Source organism: Suncus etruscus, chromosome 9, assembly GCF_024139225.1.
Source record: "Suncus etruscus isolate mSunEtr1 chromosome 9, mSunEtr1.pri.cur, whole genome shotgun sequence".
In the NCBI taxonomy this organism is placed as follows: Eukaryota; Metazoa; Chordata; class Mammalia; order Eulipotyphla; family Soricidae; genus Suncus; species Suncus etruscus.
In genome coordinates this window covers 108,720,441-108,739,259 of record NC_064856.1, presented here as the reverse complement: position 1 = coordinate 108,739,259, position 18,819 = coordinate 108,720,441, and the positions used below count along the sequence as shown (strand labels likewise).

Here is an 18,819-nt window from a genome sequence, read left to right as displayed (position 1 = left end):
GGAACCCCTGAGCACCGCCAGGTGTGTCCCCCCAAACAAACAAACAAACAAGAAGATCTGCACCAAGGCCAGCAAGATTTGCAAGGGCTCAGGCTCAGAACACAGAGAGGTCATTTACCAATAGCACTCAGCCCACCAGGGTTCGATCCCCAACATCCCATAGGGTCCCCTGAGTCTGCCAGGAGTGATTCCTAAGAGCAGAGCCAGGAGGAACCCCTGAGCACCGCCAGGTGTGTCCCCCCAAACAAACAAACAAACAAACAAACAAGAAGATCTGCACCAAGGCCAGCAAGATTTGCAAGGGCTCAGGCTCAGAACACAGAGAGGTCATTTACCAGTAGCACTCAGACCACCAGGGTTCGATCCCCGACATCCCATAGGGTCCCCCGAGTCTACCAGGAGTGACTCCTGGTGGCCCCCAAAACCAACACACAAACAAAAAAAGATTTGCAAAGGGGTGCCCGGGGCAGCCTCCTGAAGAGGGCTCGGACTACAACTCCCAGACGGCCACGGGGCCGGTAAGGGGTTCTTGGGAGGGACTCGGGGCCACCCCAAGACCGTCTGCCCGAACCCCGAGCACCCCACTGGCCCGGCCGGGCCCGCCCGGGTCTCCTTCCTCGGAGCCCGCCCCTCCACTTCCTGGCCCAACTGACCACGCCCCCTCCGCCTTGGCCCGCCCCTCGCCGCCCGTGCGCGCCTCCCATTGGCTGCGGCTCACCTGTCCGTCCGTTGTGGGCGGGGCCACGGCCCAGGTGAGGGCGCGCGAGCGGCCGCGGAGGAAGGTGACAGCGGGGACGGCGGGCGGGGGCTCCCGGCCGCGCGCGCGCACCGTGCCCCGGGCCCGACGGACGGACGGGCGGGCGGGCATGCGGGAGGCGCGGCCCGGCTGTTGCAGCCATGGAGCAGCGGCTGCGAGCGCTGGAGCAGCTGGCGCGGGGCGAGGCCGGCCCCGGCCCCGGCCTCGACGGCCTCCTGGATCTGCTGCTGGGGCTGCACCACGAGCTCAGCGGCGCCCCCCTGCGGCGGGAGCGGAACGTGGCGCAGTTCCTGAGTTGGGGTGAGCGCGGGGGGTCGGGGGTCCAGGAGGGACACTGCATGCAGAGAGGAAGGGAAGAGGAGGCAGCCAGAGACGCGCACACACGCGTCCCCTGGACCCTCTGCTCTGCCCCCCACCCCACCCCAACTTCCACTCCCGCACCCCTCTCCCGCACACACCCCGCTCCCCGCTTTCCTTCTCAGATGGACGCACTCCTTCCACTCCCAGACCCTGGCAAGTGCCCAGGGCACACAGCTGGGACGCAGGGCAGGAGCCCCAGACTCCTGGATCCACTTTATAGGCATTTGGGGGACTCCTCCCTGGGTTCCCACCACCCCTCCCGATGCCCCCCCAAAACAGACACAGACCGGCTGCCATTCGCAGCCTTCCATTCAGGCCTTCCCACTCTGCAAATTGTCCCGCCCTGCTGTGCTGAACGCCCCACTGGCTCCACCTGGAAAAAACTGGGCACCCCCCCACTTCCCAGCACTCCCCCCCCACACACACACATCCAGACAGAGCCTTCTGGATGCAACCACCAGATCCAGCCTCGGTCCCTCTGTGCTGGCTTCCTTGGGGGGAAGTGATCTCCAGGATTAGGCGGGAGAGGGGTGAAGGGGTCCTTATTGGAGGTGCCCCTTCCTGAGTAACTCTGAGTCACCGGGAGTGGCTGGCCTGGAGTGACCCTGAATCTAGTGTGGGTTCCGGCACCAGTCCTAGGGTTCTGCGGGCACACCCAGTTGGCTCTGCAGTGGGGAGGGTTAGGTGGGGGGAGGCCAGTGGGCCACCAGCGTCCCCGGCTTCCTGGACAGGCCCGGCCCGGCTGGGACCCACAAGAAAGAGCCGGCAAGTTGCCCTGTGGCCTGCAGGTGGGGAGAAGAAACTGCTCTGTAGGGGTGTGTGTGACCATGTTGTCATCACCTTGGCACGCCCACATGTGTGTGTGCGCGCACAGGGCCACACACTCCTCCCTGCCTGCCCCCTGCGCCTGTGCGGGACCCCAGCAGGGGTGGGGGGGTGCAAGTGTTGACATCTACCCTGGTGACTCACCCCTGTCCTGCCCCAACTTGTCCTAGTGGCTGCCCAGAGCCCCCAGCCCCAGAGACCACCAAGGGAGTCCCAACTCTGGGCCTCAGCTTGAGCCCTCTCTGGCTGCCAGGCCAAGCCTGGGTTCCCCCTGGAGCAGGGGCTGCGCCCCAACAGTGAAAGCTGATGAATTCCCTAATGAGGTTTGAGGTTCCAGCACCACCTCTGCTGCGGGGGTTCTGCCTGATAAACCTGTGGAGCCGCTCTCTGCCCCTCCTCCAGACCCGCCCAGCTGCCAGGGAGTTTCCCTTTCCAGCAGGGGAAACTGAGGCAGAGAACCCGGAGGTCTCTGGGAGCCCTCTTCAGCAGAGCACTGTTTCCAGGCACCCATTCCTTCCTGAAGCCTCTGGTTCATCCATGGGGAGGCTAGACACTGGAGAGGGCCCATGCGGTGCAGTAGGGACCCAATGCAGGCCCCCCCACACTTAGGGTTTTGGGGCGGTCCCACCTGCGGGCGCGCACACCCTCAGGGGTGGGGCTGTGTCAAGGGACAGTGTTTGGCCCTGTTTCTTGAGTCTCATGAGAACTTGGGCAGGACTCTCAGATGTGGGGGCCCTGTGGGGAGCCCTGCAGAACCCCTGCCGGGCTTGGCCTCCCTCAGTTGGTGCCGTGGGATTCCCTCCCCAGTGCCCGCCCAACGGGAAGGTCTCTTGAGGACCAGGAATGTTGCCTGTCCAGTTCCCCAAGACAGGCCTCAGCGTGGTCCTGCCAGGGGCTCCAAACTGTGAGGTGGGGTGTCAGTGGTGTCCCCAACATCTCGAGTGATCAGGCCCAGTGCTGGGCCACACTTCGAGTCCCAGCGTCCCAGGTATGGAGGCCCTGCAGACTCTGAGCATGGGGATCTAAGGAATTAGTCAGGGTCACCCCAGCAACCTCATGATCGTGGCTGAATAGGCCTTGGCTCCTCCAGTCACCCCTTCCCCAGAGCCATCGCTGGGAGCATCACGTTGGCCTGGCCTCAGAGGAACTGCTGCTCCTGGCTCTCCTCGGGAGAGATGGGATGCCTGGCCCCCGATGCAGGGTCCCTGAGCACCCCTTCTGCCCCCCAGCCGGCCCCTTTGTCGAGAAGGTGCGAGAACTGCGGCTGCAGAGAGAAGACTTTGAAATCTTAAAGGTCATCGGCCGAGGGGCCTTCGGGGAGGTAAGCAGGGAGCCAGGAGGGTCAGTGGGTGGTGTGGACTGAAGGGGAGGGGTCCCGGCTGAGCCCCATCTTCGGCTGCAGGTGGCCGTGGTACGGCAGAGGGATAGCGGGGAGGTCTTCGCCATGAAGATGTTACACAAGTGGGAGATGCTGAAGAGGGCTGAGGTCAGTCTTGGGGGGCATCTCCAAACAGCGGGGAAGAGGAGGGATCGGGAAGGGACTGGCCCCCTCCTTTCTCCCTGGCTTGCAACCATCCCTTCTCCAAAGCAAGCCACTTTCCTTTCCCAACGAGTACACTGAGACCTATGCAAAGCCACTAACAGGGGCCTGGGCGCCTCCCTCCTATGTGTGGGAGGGGGTGGGGGGGGGCTTTCCTTGTCCCCCTTTCTATCCTACCTTACCATCTATGCCCACTGCAGACGGCCTGTTTCCGGGAGGAGAGGGACGTGCTCGTGAAGGGGGACAGCCGCTGGGTGACAGCCCTGCACTACGCCTTCCAGGACGAGGAATACCTGGTGAGGCAGCCCTGGTGACCACGGAAAAGGGCCTCAGGTCCTGGGGGACAGTGGAGTCCCCGACCTGCAGGGCTGAGAGGCTGCCCAGGGCCAGCAGGCAGGAGAGGCCCTCTCTGACCACTAGTCCACCCGATCTCGCCTTCCAGTACCTGGTCATGGATTACTACCCAGGCGGGGACCTTCTCACCCTGCTGAGCCGCTTCGAGGACCGTTTGCCACCTGAGCTGGCACAGTTCTACCTGGCCGAGATGGTGCTCGCCATCCACTCGCTACACCAGCTGGGTTACGTGCACAGGTGGGGCTGTGACCTCAACCCAGAGCCTCGCCCTTGGCAGTCCCCACTTGGGCACTCCGCATGTGCTGGTCCTCTGACCTCAAAACTGCAGGCTTGGGGTGGATGAATATTGGGGGCTGTTGTGTCCCTGTTTTACCGCTGAGCTCAGCACTGAGTCCAGAGAAGGACTTGATTGGAGGTGACACAGCAATGGGGGGTTGGAGGGGCCAGGCTCATTGCTGAGGCCCAATCACAGAAATCCAACAACCCAGCCCCAGCCAGCTGCACCATTCATAGGCGTGTGTTTGTGTGTGTGCAGAGCAAGAGCCACTGCCACCAGCTCATACATGGCCCCTCCTATCCCCCCACCCTCCCAGGGACATCAAGCCAGACAATGTCCTACTGGACAAGAACGGGCACATTCGCCTGGCTGACTTTGGCTCCTGCCTGCGTCTCAACACCAGTGGCATGGTTAGGAACACCCTCCCCTGGGTCCTGGGGGGTCTCGTATGGGGTGAGGGTTGGGGTGCAGACTCCCAGGAGAAGGAAAGCTCTGTCCACCCCCAGGGAGGATGAAGCCTTGAGGCCATTGTCACCACCTCGACAGGTGGATTCATCAGTGGCCGTGGGGACGCCCGACTACATCTCCCCCGAGATCCTGCAGGCGATGGAGGAGGGCAAAGGTCATTACGGGCCTCAGTGTGATTGGTGGTCTCTGGGAGTTTGTGCCTACGAGCTGCTCTTCGGAGAGACCCCCTTCTACGCTGAGTCCCTGGTGGAGACCTATGGCAAGATCATGAACCATGAGGTCAGGCCGGGCTTCTGGGGGCTACATGGGGGAGGTCACGGGGGTACACGGGTCCCAGAAACCCACCACATACCGGGTCTTGGTCCCCAGGATCACCTCCAGTTTCCCCCTGATGTGCCCGACGTTCCAGCCAGCGCCCAAGACCTCATCCGCCAGCTGCTTTGCCACCAGGAGGAGCGGCTGGGCCGTGGGGGGCTGGACGACTTCCGGAAGCACCCCTTCTTTGAAGGCGTGGACTGGGAGCGGCTGGCCAGCAGCACGGCCCCCTACATCCCCGAGCTGCAGGGACCCATGGACACGTCCAACTTCGACGTAGACGATGACACTGTCAGCCCTCCGGTATGTGCAGTCCTGCTGTAATTTGTACTTTCTGCGCCAGAGCGATTGCACAGCAGTAGGGCATTTGCCTTGCATGCGGCCAACCCTGGATGGACCCTAGTTCAATTCCTAACATTCCATATGGTCCCCTGAGGAGCCTGCCAGGAGCGAATTCTGAGCACAGAGCCAGTAGTAACCCCTTAGCACTGCCGATATGACTCAAAATGTAAAAAAAAAAAAAGAAGAAATTTGCATTTTCTGAGCTGGGGAGTGAGGTGACCTCAGATCCCCGTGTCCCTGTTATTCACAAGTGGGGGAGACCGCCCAGCCACACCTCGGAGGCTGGTCCTTGAGGCCATGTGGGAGCTGCTATGTGGGAGGGGGATAGGATACCCTGGGATCCCCTTGGGTCTATGTGGCCGGAAGCTATATCAGTGTCGCCACTTCACCTCTGTCCTCTTGCAGGGGACCCTGCCACCACCGTCCCACGGCACCTTCTCGGGTCACCAACTCCCATTTGTGGGATTCACCTATACCTCCGCTAGGTGAGCACAGCCCCCCAGCCCGCTTGGGGCCTTAGTAGCTGTGCCCGCTTCCCTAGCCCACGTGTGCCCCATTATGGAAGGGACAGGTGTACCCGCTTATTGTATCACTGGGGGACGGAGAGCATCAAGGCTGGGCAGGTTTGTCCCGCCCGCTCGGGGACCCCCTGACAGTGAGGCCTGGCTTCATAGCTGCTTTCCCATGGGGAAACTGAGGCTGAAACATAGGGAAACTGTTCAGCTCACACGTCTCCTAAAGGGCCTGGCTGGACCACAGGACCCTCCGCACTGGGCGGTCTGCACTGGTGGGTTGCGCTGGCACAGGTGAAGGGAGAAGGTGCAGGGTGGTGAGGGTTCTGCCCAGTAGCTCATCCCTCTCCCCAGCCTGGGTTCCAGGAACAACTCGGTGCCACTGGAGCGGGAGAAGGCTGAGCCAAACTGCAGGCTTCAAGGTCTGTCTGCACGGAGGGGGGAATCCCAGAACAGTGGGGGGCCCAGGCTACCACTGGGCGGCTTCTAATTTTGGGCCTTCTTCCCTGCAGAGACCCTGCCAAGCCCCTCCGACCCCCATGAGCTGGAGCGGCTCCAGAAGGAGGTGCAGAGGCTGCAAGACAGGCTGGCAGGTACTTCCCGTCCTCCCTTCCCCGACACAGGCACCCGGTGGACAGGACTTACACTTTCTGAACTTGCTAGAACAAAGGGGGTTCTGGACATCCTCCCTGACCCCCGACTGAGTGAGGGCTTCGTGAGGGAATTGGACTGAGTCCCGGGGGTCAGGAGGTGCAGCCTCAGTGGTTATTCTCTGCAGAGACGCTGACGGACAGCAAGACCCCTAGAAGGCAGAGTGATCGGCCCCCCACGAGCAGCCCAGGCCAGGCCAGCGATGAGCACCTGCGGCAGGTGAGCCCAATGGAGCAGGCTGAGTGCCTAGGGTTCCCTGTTGGGGGCTTAGGCCTGACCCCTCCACGTCGTGTTTCCCAGGAGCTGGCTGAGGTGCAGGCCCAGCTGCGGGCATACAAGGATGAGCTCCATGGGGCTCACTGCCAGCAGGAGGAACTGCTCCAGGGATTTCTGAAGGCGCAGGAGAGGGAAGCGGCTGCCACCAGCCGAGTGCAGGCCCTGAGCTCACAGCTGGATGAGGCCCAGGAGGCCCGGAGGGAGGTGAGGCCTAGACCAGGGCTGAGTGGGGGGCAGCAGAGCATGGCTGCAGAAAGCCAGGGTGCTCGCTGGAGGAGGCTATGTCCCCGAAAGACTGGTGGTAGCCAGAGCCAGGGACACCGGTGACGATGGGGCGTCTATGTATCAGTCTACAGCCAGATGGGGAAGACAGGTTAGCCTGGCGGGGGTGGGGGTGGGGGGGTGAGGAACGTGAGTTCAGTCTGATAGGGGACAGGTTCAGCTTGATGGGGGAGGCAGGCTCAACCCTGAGCCCTCTCACCTCATCACAGCTGCAGGCCCAGGTGGCCATGCTGAGTCGGGAAGTGACGAGACTCCAAAGGCAGCAGGAGCAGAGCCCTGAGAAGGAGTGTGCCCCAGTCCCAGTCAAGGTGAGGTGTCCTCCCTGTCCTGGGCGTGTTTCTCAGGGCCTGGACCTACCCTGACCCTGCACTGTGTCCTCCAGACCGTGCACACAGCCTCAGAGACTAATGGAACAGGAGCGCCCCAGGAAGCTGAGCTGAGGCGGGAGCTGGCGGTGCTGCAGATGCAACTGGAACAGGCCCGAGGCCAGGCGTGAGCAGGGACCCCGAGGGCTGAGCGGGGACCTGGGCAGGGGCAGGCAATTACTACTCTGTGTCCCTCAGGTCCCATGGCAAGGAGGAGGCCCTGAGCCGGCTGCAGGAGGAGAACCGAAGGCTAAGCAGAGAGCAGGAACGGGTAAGATGGGATAGAAGGGACAGGCAGGACTGAGGGAAGAAGCAGCATAGTCCAGGTTCATGGCATGTCGGATCCACCCTACAGTGCCTGTGGCTGGCTGCTGGGACCCTTGGTAACCGCCTTTCCTTGGTCCCCAGTTGGTTGAAGAACTGGAGCGGGAGCAGCAAAGCAAGCAGCGGTTGGAGGGTGAGCGGCAAGAGACGGAGAGCAACTGGGAGGCCCAGATCGCAGACATCCTCAGCTGGTGGGTGCGGGAACTGAGCGTCCCTCTTGGGTCCCTCCTGACCTACCCCCCCTTCCTAAGATCCCAGCCTGACACCCCCCACTCGGAGTTCTGGCTTGATCCTCCTTCCCAGATTCCCAGCCTGACCCTCACCCCTTCCTGGGTGCCTAATCTTACCCTTCCCACTTCGCAGGGTCCTGGCTTGACCCTCTACCCCCCCATGGTCCTGACCTGGCCCTCCTCATCTCTCGGGGTCCCAGCCTGACTTTCTCCCCCTTCCCAATCAGGGTGAATGACGAGAAGGTGTCCCGGGGCTATCTGCAAGCCTTGGCCACCAAGATGGCTGAGGAGCTGGAGTCGCTGAGGAATGTGGGCACCCAGACGCTCCCTTCCCGGCCACTGGTGAGCCCCAGGCCCAGAGGAGGAGTACCAGGGACCCCGTCCATACTCACCCACAAGCCTGAGACCCATTTTCGGAGCCAAGCTGGATGATGCTCAGATCATAACGCGCCAAATGTGGAACCTGGGGCTCCCACAGACCAAACTAATGCTCCACCCTGGGCACCTTCTTCCTGGAGGACAGGGGGGATGCTGGGCCTGGCCAAGAGGGTACAGGCAGTCCTGTGCCCGGATTGAGGGACCTTGACGCAGGTGTTGGCCCCCAGGACCACCAATGGAAAGCTCGGCGGCTGCAGAAGATGGAGGCCTCAGCCCGGCTGGAGCTGCAGTCAGCGCTTGAAGCGGAGATCCGGGCCAAGCAGGCATTGCAAGAGCGGCTGACACGGGTGCAAGAGGCACAGATGCAGAGTGAGAGGTGAGGACTGGGGCCTGCAGGGGGCTGCGGAGGGACCCTCACCCCGGACAAGCCAGGCCAGCTGAGCCCACCTATCTGCTTCTTCATAGCCGGTTGCAGGAGGCGGAGAAGCGGAACCAGGGCTTGCAGCAGGAGCTGGCAGCGCTGCGGGAAGAGCTGCGGAGCCGTGGATCTGGGGGTGAGCCTGGGAGGGGAGCCCTATCCCGTCTCGTGTCAACCACGGCTACAGTGGGTGGCGGTGGAAGTGGCCTGCTCCGAGGGAAGAACTGCCGTGACTCAAGCCCTGTGTTTGCAGACTCCAAACCCTTCAACTCCCTGATTCCCTTCCTGACCTTCCGAAACTCTGAGGTAAGACCCCCCAACTCAGGGTTGGCTTAGGGACTCACCCCAGGGACTAACTTTGCCTGAGAGTCCTTGACTTTGCCTCCCCGGCCCCTCCCCAGAAGGACTCAGCAGAGAACTCCAAGTCAGGGCTGGAGCCAGAACTGAGGCCCGAGGGTCGCCGAAGCCTGCGCCTGGGGGTGAGGACACGTGGGTGGCCAGGGCTAGGGGGGTTGGCACCCCATTGCCAGGGCCTGGCTTACCTATTATTTACCCTCAACCCTGCAGACTGTGCTGTCCAGAGGGTCAGCCATCGCCACCACCCCAGCAGACGGTCATGCTGCCACAGTGAGCCCCCTGGGGGTTCAGCGGAGAGGGGTGTCAGGGAGACCAAGGTGGCACTGAGTCTGGGTGCCACTTGGCCTGACCCCAAACTCTTCCACAGCCCGGCGCCCACTCGCTACGTGCCCGGAGTTTCCCAGCACCCACCAAGTGTCTGCGCTGCACGTCACTGATGCTGGGCCTGGCCCGCCAGGGTCTGGGCTGTGACAGTGAGTGTCTCTGCCTGTCTCCTCCTGCACCCCAGATGCTCTAGCCTCACTCCTCCATGCACTCCTGACTCTGGAGCCAGCATGGGAGTAGGGGGAGGTCAGGGCTCTGTTTCTGCCGCCCCCATCAGTCACAACCCCTCCTCCCTGTCTCTGTTTTCCCTGCAGCCTGTGGCTACTTCTGTCACTGGGCTTGTGCTTCCCAGGCACCCCCCTGCCCTGTGGCCCCCGACCTCCTCCGCACAGGCCTGGGAGTGCACCCCGAAACGGGCACAGGCACAGCTTATGAGGGCTTCCTGTCGGTGAGTGGGGAGGCAGTCGGATTTTGGAGGTGCGTGTGCAGCAGGGAGGGTTGGGGGCAGTGGGGAAGTTGGGGTACAGCAAGGGAGGGCAGGGGGTGGCGGGAGCCCAGACAGGCCCCCACCGTGCTCTTTGTGTCTCAAAGGTGCCACGGCCCTCGGGGGTACGCCGGGGCTGGCAGCGGGTGTTTGCGGCCCTCAGCGACTCACGCCTGCTGCTATTTGACGCTCCTGACCCACGGCTCAGCCCGGCCAGTGGTGCCCTCCTGCAGACGCTGGATTTGAGGTGGGTGCCAGGCAGAGGGAATGGGGGGTGGGTGAGGGGGTTGCTGAGCAGAGCCCCGTGACTAACCTGCCCATGGCTGCTCGCAGGGACCCTCAGTTCTCCGCCACCCCAGTCCTGGCCTCTGACGTCATCCACGCCCAATCCAAGGACCTGCCACGCATCTTCAGGGTAAGTGTCGGGCAGGTGGTCGGGGCTTCCCTGCGGGGCCTGCTCTCTGACAGGAGTTCCAGGCAAGAGCTTCCTGCTCGCCCCAGCAGCCTCAGATTGCTCTGATATGACCCGGAACCACCCCCCAATCTCTTTTTGTTTGTTTATTTGTTTGTTTTGGGCCCACACCCTGCAGTGCTCAGGGGTTACTCCTGGCTCATGCTCAAGAGTCACTCCTGGTGGTGCTCAGGGGCACCATATGGGATGCCAGGGATCGAACCCGGGTCAGGCAGAAACACCCTTTCCACCGTGCTATGGCTCCAGCCTTCCCTCTAGCATCTTTCTGATCCTGCCTTCTGGCTTTTATCCCCCCCCCCCCCCCCCCCGCTCAGAACAGCTGTCTCCCCTACTCCTCCTGGTTCCCTCTCCTCTTCAACCCCCACTTCTTCAGGTCCCCACCCCGTTCCTCCAGGCCCAGATGTCTCTTCCTGGTACCCTCCCTAAGCCTGAGTTAGGGGCCCCTCTGAAGGTTCACTTACCCTCGTCGGGGCTCACAGAGCTCAGGGAGCTTGTGTGGTTCCTCCCAGCCCACTGGCCCATGTCTCTGCCCACAGGTGACGGCCTCGCAGCTGACTGTGCCCCCGGCCACATGTGCAGTGCTGCTGCTGGCCGAAAGCAAGCGGGAACGGGAGCGCTGGCTGCAGGCGCTGGGGGAGCTTCGGCGGCTGCTGCAGGATGCCAGGCCCCGGCCCCGGCCCGTGTACGTGCTCAAGGAGGCTTATGACAACGGACTCCCTCTGCTGCAGCAGGCGCTGTGCACCGCAGTCCTCGGTGAGACCCTGGTGCGGGCCTAGCCCCCCCCCCCCACCTACCCGTGGCCCTTCCCCCACTCTTGGGGGGCTCTTTTCAGTCTCATCTCATCTCCAGAGCTCATGAGAGTGATATGCAGAAGGTTTTGGGCAGTGAAACCGCGCCAGGCCAGAGTTTGATCCTGGGCACCACTTGGTCCCCCAGCCCCCTCCCAGCACTGCCGAGGTTGATCAACCCCACAATGACGTCACCAGGAGTGACCCTGCACCCCCTGGGCCCTGCTTGGAAGACCCAGATTAATTGAGAGCAAAGGCTGTGGCTTCAGCAGTAGGGGGACTGGGGAACCCCACCCTGGCTTCTGCACTGGCAGGGCTGCCAGTTCAGCTGGGAGAACTGTAGAGGGACTGGGCATGTGGCCCACTGAGGTACGGGACACTGTAAGGGGACTCTTGCCCAAGCAAGGAAGGGATCACTCTGCCAATGTCTGCCCATTTCCTGTCCCGCCCCAGCTGCTCTAAGCAACTGGGTCTGAGAGGGGGAAGCACTCAGCCCACATCTCCCAGCTGGGAGGATGGTGGATCTCCCCTTCTCTGCCCCTCCATCCCTTTCCTAATAGAGTCAGAACAGCTTTGGGGAGATGGGCCCAGAGACCCAGGGACACGGTGACTGCCCTCAGGTCTGCAGGAGGAAGTGATGCACAGCAGGGGGGCTGCCAGGCTCCTGTGTCTAAACGGGGCCCACTCTCACCTGGTCCCTCTGCTCCCCCAGACCAAGACCGGCTTGCCCTGGGCACTGAGGACGGCCTCTTCGTCATCCACCTGCGCAGCAATGGTAGGCACCAGGCTGGCTTGGGTGGGGAACCCCCCCAGGGGACCAGGACTGGGTACAGGACATCTCCTCACCCCACCTTGCTGTGACCCCACAGACATCTTCCAGGTGGGTGAGTGCCGGCGGGTGCAGCGGCTGGCTGTGAGCTCCGCCTCGGGCCTCCTGGCGGTGCTATGTGGCCGTGGCCCCAGCGTGCGGCTCTTTGCCCTAGCCGAGCTGGAGAGCATGGATGCTGCAGGCTCCAAGATCCCCGAGTCTCGGGGCTGCCAGGCGCTGGTGGCCGGGACCATCCTGCAGGCCCGCACCCCTGTGCTCTGCGTGGCCATCAAGCGCCAGGTGCTGTGCTACCAGCTGGGACCCGGGCCCGGGCCCTGGCAGCATCGCATCCGTGAGCTGCAGGCATCAGCGTCGGTGCACAGCCTCGGGCTGCTGGGAGATCGGCTGTGTGTGGGCGCAGCTGGCACTTTCACCCTCTACCCGCTTCTCAATGAGGCCGCACCCACGGTCCTGGGGGCCGGGCTGGTGCCCGAGGAACTGCCCCCGGCCCGTGGGGGCCTGGGCGAGGCACTGGGCGCCGTGGAGCTCAGCCTGAGCGAGTTCCTGCTGCTCTTCACCACTGCTGGGGTCTACGTGGACAGCACCGGCCGAAGGTCTCGCCTCCATGAACTGACATGGCCAGCAGTGCCCACAGGCTGGGGTAAGACCTGGTGGTGTCCTGAGAGGGGTGAGGCACCAGTAGGGTGTTCTTTGGGTCAGAGGAAAACTTGGTTGTCTCTAAACCTCTGAAATTTGGCTTTGAAGGACCCTGTGTACCCCCAGCCTGAGTATCCCTTTGACTCAGAGCTTAAGCTTTGTTTTGTTTTGGTTTGGTTTTTGGGCCACACCCAGAGTACTTAGGGGATACTCCTGGCTCTGTGCTCTGGAATCACTCCTGGCAGGCTTGGATGATATATGAGGTTGGTGATTGAACCCGGGTCAGTTGTGTGCCAGGCAAACACCCTACCCGCTATCCTATGCTGCCTCTTCAACCCTATCAGGGATTAAACTTCTTTGTTTATCTTTGAGTCACAGGCAGCGGTGCTCAGAGCTTATTTCCTGGCTCTGCACTCAGCAATCACTCCTGGCAGTGTTGGGGAGCCATATATGGTGCTGGGATCAACCCGTCCGCACCTGCAAGGCAGAGAGGCCTGATTTGCTATAACTATCGCTCTGGCCCCTCAGGGCTTGCACTTGATCTTGTCCTCCCTCGCCCTGGCCAAGGTTCTGTACACTTTCCTCTTCTCTTCTTATACCTGGCAAAACTCTTTGCATATAGCCTACAGCTGGCAGGTAGTCTGGAGCTGACCACCTTAGGAGTTAGGAGGGACACTCACTGTGCTGAGCATAGCCTTTGCCTGCCGGAGACTGGAGTTCACTCCCCGGCACCACATGGGTTTCCCCCAACATGGGAGTAGCCCCTAAGCAGTGCCAGAAGTAACCCTTAAGGGCCCGGAATAATAGTAAAGTGGGAGGGCATTTGCCTTACACCGAGGTCAAACAGCATCCCATACGGTCCCCTGAACACTGCCAGGAATAATTCCTGAGTGCAGAGCCAGGAGTAAACCCTGAGCACCACCAAAAATAGCTCAAAAAAAAAAAAAAATTGAACCAGAGCCAGAGAGATAGTCATGGGGATAAAGAACTTCTTGTACATGACCGGCCACATCTCCTGAGCCCCACCTGGAGTGATCCCTGAGTACCGAGCCAAGAATCAGGAGTGATCCCAGGGACCCCTGAGCACAGAATCAGGAGTGATCCCAGAGCACTGTCAGGTGCGGCCCCTGCCACTGCTCTGATTGCCAGCATGGCGTGACATTACTCTAGTGTGCTTCAGTCAACCTCACATGTGCACGGTTTCTGGCCAGCTCTGCCCCGTGTTCCCGGGTGTTTGGTGTGCAGCAGCCCGTCCTATCTGTTTTTGTGTAATTACAGACTCCAATGTTTGCACAATAACAAAACCACTAGGATGGGTGCTGAGGTGTGTCTGCCCTCGGGGGCTGCGTGTCTGTACTGCTTTCTCGCTCCCTGACCTGCTCCCTCCCCATCATGGTCCTTTACCCCTCCCTCTACGTTCACACCTCTACCCTCCCTCCTTCCCTCGTGACTGGCAGCCTGCAGCTTGCAATGGCAATGGCGCCAGCTTCTTCATTTCTTTTTTTTTTTTTTTTTTTTTTGGTTTTTGGGCCACACCCGTTTGACGCTCAGGGGTTACTCCTGGCTATGTGCTCAGAAATCGCCCCTGGCTTGGGTGGACCATATGGGACGCCGGGGGATCGAACCGAGGTCCTTCCTTGGCTAGCGCTTGCAAGGCAGACACCTTACCTCCAGCGCCACCTACCCGGCCCCAGCTTCTTCATTTCTAACGCCCAGGCCAGGCCAACACTCAGGGGCTATGAATGAATGAACGGACAGATGGCAGGGGTGGGGGGAGGAGACTGGCATGTTCATGGAAACTGGTGTGGGAGAGGAAGGAGAGGTGGGATGACTCAGAAGTGATCCCTGGGGGCCGGAGAGATAGCATGGAGGTAGAGTGTTTGCCTTGCATGCAGAAGGATGGTGGTTTGAATCCCAGCATCCCATATGGTCCCCTGAGCCTGCCAGGAGCAATTTCTGAGCATAGAGCCAGGTGTAAACCCTGAGCGCCACCAGGTGGGACCTAAAAAAAAAAAAGTGATCCCTAACACTGTATACTCCTCTGAACACCACTAAACTTGAGGCCTGGGAAGGAGATGGACTTCCCTGTAGCAGGGAAAGGGGAGTTTTGCCCAGGGGCTGGACATGGCCTCAGGCTGCCAGAGCCTGGTGGTGAAAGTATGCCAAGTGTTTAGAACTATGCCTGGCACGGCTGGCCTTATGAGTCCTTCTGGATGGTTATCTCGGGTTCCTCCTGGGGTTGGGTGGGGCAGCCCCACGAGTCCAAGGGCCTGTGGTGGGGCGTGGAAGTCACGGTGTTGGCAGGGCACAGGGCGTTGTCAGGGTAACCAGGAGGAAGCGGTGCCCGGCTAGCCCAGGACGCCCTGCAAAGGCAATTGCTGTCCTGCATACAGGCTATGCAGTACCCTACCTGACCGTGTTCAGCGAGAATGCCATCGACGTGTTTGATGTGAGGCGAGCAGAATGGGTCCAGACTGTGCCCCTCAAGAAGGTGAGGAGCAGGCATGCACCCCAAGGTGGGGGTGCAGGTGGGGTGTTGGGGGGGCCTGGTGTCACCTCTGTGCCTGCCGCCTCAGGTGCGACCCCTGAACCCAGAGGGCTCCCTCTTCCTCTATGGCACAGAGAAGGTCCGCCTGACCTACCTCCGGAACCAGCTGGCAGGTGAGGGGGGGGGGTGTGCAAGTGAGTTGCCTTTTGCAATAGGGGGGGGGGGGGGCGATACAGGGGGACATGCCCCTGAGTGCCGAGTGACTTGGGAGCAGCACCCAGCTAACTCTCCACTTCTCCCCAGAGAAGGACGAGTTCCACATCCCCGATCTCACTGACAACAGCCGGCGCCAGCTGTTCCGCACCAAGAGCAAGCGTCGCTTCTCGTTCCGCGTGTCGGAGGAGCTTCGACAGCAGCAGCGCAGGTGCGACTGGGCAGTAGTGCCATGGGGGCAATGCCTCTGTTTGTGGGCATGGTCTAAGGAGCGGGGCTATACGGTCTGGTCCCCTCCTGGAGCCAGACATCACTTCTAGGGTGGCATGGGGACAGCACTTGAGCTGTCCATCCAGTCCCCCACCCTACACCCCCTGGACCCCACAGGGAGATGCTGAAGGACCCGTTTGTTCGCTCCAAGCTCATCTCATCACCCACCAACTTTAACCACCTGGTGCATGTGGGCCCTACTGATGGGAAACCCCTGGCCACGGTGAGTGCCCTCGGTGAGGCTGAGCCAATCAGCGATCGCCTGTCACTCTGCAACCAATCACAGTCCTCTCTGTTTACTGTTGGCCCACCCTGCAGTTTCTGTTCCCTGGTCACCTGTGCTGGGGTCCCAACCCCTTCACGATGTCCCCCCTCGACAGGCTTCCGAAGAGAAGGGCCGAGGTGGCCGCAGTGCAGGCCCACAGCGACCCCACAGCTTCTCCGAGACCCCGCGGCGCCCAGCTTCCATGGGCAGTGAAGGGCTCATGGCGGGCGCAGACTCCAGTAAGGACCAGCCCCTCTTGTCCCTGCCCCCCAGCCCAAGCCCTGACCTGCTCTCCCCAGATCTCACCTTGCATTTTTATTCCCTTATCCTCCCCCGGAGCAGTGAAACGGAAGCCTTGGACGTCTCTGTCCAGTGAATCTGTGTCTTGCCCTCAGGGATCCTTGAGCCCTGCAGCCTCTCTGATGAAGGTGAGTCCTGGGGTTCCCCTCCCCATGCCTCAGTAGCCATGCTGCTACCTCGGGCTGCCAGCAGAGCCTGTCTGTGCCCTCCTGGAGATGGTAAACTCTTAATTGGTGGCCTTGCCAAGCTGGGGCCCCAGCAGGGTCTTGCAGGCGAGTGAGCTATCTGGGGCCACTCTAGTTTTGGGGGGACCCTGCACTGACTGGCACTCACCTATAAGATGAGCTTGTGAGTGGGACTCCTTCCTGTCTATGGTGGCACCAGCCCTGTACCCCAGAGGAGGAATTCTGGGGTTCTTTGGAGGTTCACACTCTGCAGGAATTCTGGGATATTTTGGAGGGTTCATACTCTGAAGGAATTCTGGGATGGTTTTTGGGGATTCACACTCTGGAGGAATTCTGGGATGCTTTCTTTGGGGGTCCATACTCTGGGGTTCCCCAGGGTCTCTCAGGATCATGTGGTGCCGGGATGATGCCCAGGCCTCCAGCAGGCAAAGCGTGTTTATTCAAGTATACACTGAGTTCTCTCCCTGGCCTCTTAGGATCCTTAGCAGAGCCCCTGAGAGGGACATGGGGGACAGGAGGAAGCAGCCCCTTTCATGGGGGGGTAGGGAAGAACTGCTGGGAGGTTCCATGGCCTCAGATACCATACCTACTTTCACCCCATAGGGCCCCCAAAGCCTTGAGACTTGCCTAGTTTTTCATGCCTTGGGCTTTTGCCCTGCTGGCCCCCTCCTGGGAGGGGGTGCCTTTCCCCCCTTCCTCCTTCTGTGTGTCCAGATCAACCTTCAGGCTGCCCAGGCAGCTGGTCATTGCTTTGCTGGGCACTCAGCTCCCTCCAGCCCAGTCCTCGATGCTCCTGCTAGACTCTGCTTCTCATCGGGGTGTCCGGCCACTGGGCTCCATGGGGTGGGGGTCCAGTTGTTCTTCCTGAGTGATATGTTTGGTGACTATAGGAGAGAAAAGGAGAGGTTAGGGGGCTTAGATGTGGGGCTCCAGGGTTAAGCTGACTCCCTGGTATTTCACCTGTCCCACCAGCACATGCAACTGGTCTCCAAAGGCTCTGCTGCAGGGGTAGGTGTGGGGAGCCTCTGGGAACCCTCAATTCTTCTCTCTCTTTTCCAGGTCTCTGAGAGGCCCCGGAGCCTCCCCCCGGCCCCTGAATCTGAGAGCTCCCCTTGATAGGCTCTATAGGGCCCACTCCAAACCTGAGAGAAAGAGACCGGAAGGAGCAGAGAGCATGAGGGAGACCAGAATCCGGCTGGTCCGGAACGAGTGGAAATCCGGACTCAGGGAGGACATAGGAGGGGGAGAAGGACCTGGGGTCCTAAACTTGGACACCCAGTCCCCTTCCTGTCCTTTCCCTCTGTTCAGCCTTAACCTGTGATTGCTGCTGGGGTCCGAATATACCCCTACTTCGCCCGGGTACCTGAGCGGGTGCGGGGAGGCCCGCTGTGCCAAAGCTCCCATTTCCAGTGCCAAGTCTCAGGAGGCCTGTAAGAGGATTGGGGTGCTGGGTGGAGAAAGACAGGGTGGGGGAGTCGGGGTCCTGGTTGAGGACTTTTGAGCCCCCAGAGTTAGGCTGAGTCAGGGCCAGGGCGGGAAGCCCTGATCCCTGATCCTGGGGGTTGGAGGAGCCAGGGGGGAAAGGAAGGTGAGAATGTCGGGTTGAAGAAGGGAAGTGAATGAAGGGAGAGAGATGGAAGGAGGCGAAAGGAGGAAGAGGAAGAGGAGAAGTAGGAGGAGGAAGAGAAGAAGGACGAAAGGAACATGGGGGGAACCATGAAGAAGAGAAGAGAATTGGGGGGATGGAAGAGGGCACTGGGAATAGTTGGTAGGAGAACGAGGTCACAGCCAATGGCCATTCTCCATCTGCCAAGGACAGGGATGGGGCGGGACACGAGGGTATTTATAAGGGCTACCTGTGGGGAGACGGGCACCCCTGGATGGTCTCCAGGCACATTCAGGCTTCCCAGAAATGGGGGTGTCCTTTTCTCTCAAAGCTTCAACCAACTGTGTATTAGGGAATCTTAGGGGACATTTTATTATTGATCACATTATTATGTTATTATATTACTATTTTTATTAAACTTCCCCTACTGGTATGTGGGGGGCCTAAAAGGTATTTATCTTCTCAAATGCCACGATCCCAGGTGGGATCAGACCTGACTGTGAGGGACCAATAAAGAACTCTCAAAGCCTCCTACCTCTCCGTCTGGCTTTCTCTACCTGGGGTTCAGGAAAAAGGGGGGATTGGGATGATTTGAACCACATATCTGGGTACTGTAAAGATAAACCACGTGGCTTATCTCCAACCCCAGGTGAATGAGTCTGAATCAGGGTCATGCATGAAATAATCCAAACCAGGCTGAAAGCAAAACATGTATAGTCTGGCAATCTCCTACCTCGAATCTCTTCCTAAGCTGCCTGCCAGAACTGTTTTTATCGAATAGGGACATAATAAGGGCAGATAGTTAAGGCTACTCTGAACTCGCCCAGGTTTACATATAAGACAATCTTTGTTTTGAGTGAAACCAAATAGTAAACAGATACCAAGAAACCAGGGATGATGGTTGTTTTGGGTAAAATAATGTGTAACC

At 60.5% G+C, this 18,819-nt stretch overlaps 1 protein-coding gene across 1 annotated transcript; it reads left to right on the top strand.

The window, feature by feature from the left end:
- Window positions 1–882: 882 nt before the first annotated feature.
- CDC42BPG (CDC42 binding protein kinase gamma) lies at window positions 883–18,339 on the top strand. Its single transcript, XM_049781149.1, has 37 exons — window positions 883–1,057; window positions 3,172–3,263; window positions 3,345–3,428; window positions 3,683–3,778; window positions 3,925–4,073; window positions 4,430–4,523; window positions 4,660–4,860; window positions 4,951–5,199; window positions 5,644–5,723; window positions 6,105–6,172; window positions 6,263–6,343; window positions 6,529–6,620; window positions 6,702–6,881; window positions 7,169–7,267; window positions 7,342–7,451; window positions 7,523–7,595; window positions 7,733–7,839; window positions 8,106–8,220; window positions 8,484–8,632; window positions 8,722–8,810; window positions 8,928–8,980; window positions 9,076–9,153; window positions 9,242–9,301; window positions 9,399–9,504; window positions 9,670–9,803; window positions 9,947–10,086; window positions 10,173–10,254; window positions 10,848–11,064; window positions 11,812–11,874; window positions 11,969–12,568; window positions 14,958–15,055; window positions 15,141–15,225; window positions 15,356–15,476; window positions 15,653–15,758; window positions 15,916–16,039; window positions 16,143–16,228; window positions 17,345–18,339. Exons 1-37 carry the CDS (start codon window positions 898–900, stop codon window positions 17,399–17,401), a joined length of 4,578 nt encoding a protein of 1,525 aa, XP_049637106.1. The 5' UTR covers window positions 883–897; the 3' UTR covers window positions 17,402–18,339.
- The last annotated feature ends 480 nt before the right edge of the window (window positions 18,340–18,819 follow it).

What these genes read in the sequence shown, in the direction of transcription:
- CDC42BPG (XM_049781149.1), top strand. Translation starts at nt 898, where the DNA reads ATGGAGCAGCGGCTGCGAGCGCTGGAGCAGCTGGCGCGGGGCGAGGCC. An exon ending in CTTATGAGGGCTTCCTGTCG is followed by an intron (nt 9,804 to 9,946) that starts GTGAGTGGGGAG and finishes TGTGTCTCAAAG; the next exon opens with GTGCCACGGCCCTCGGGGGT. An exon ending in AGCAGTGCCCACAGGCTGGG is followed by an intron (nt 12,569 to 14,957) that starts GTAAGACCTGGT and finishes TCCTGCATACAG; the next exon opens with GCTATGCAGTACCCTACCTG.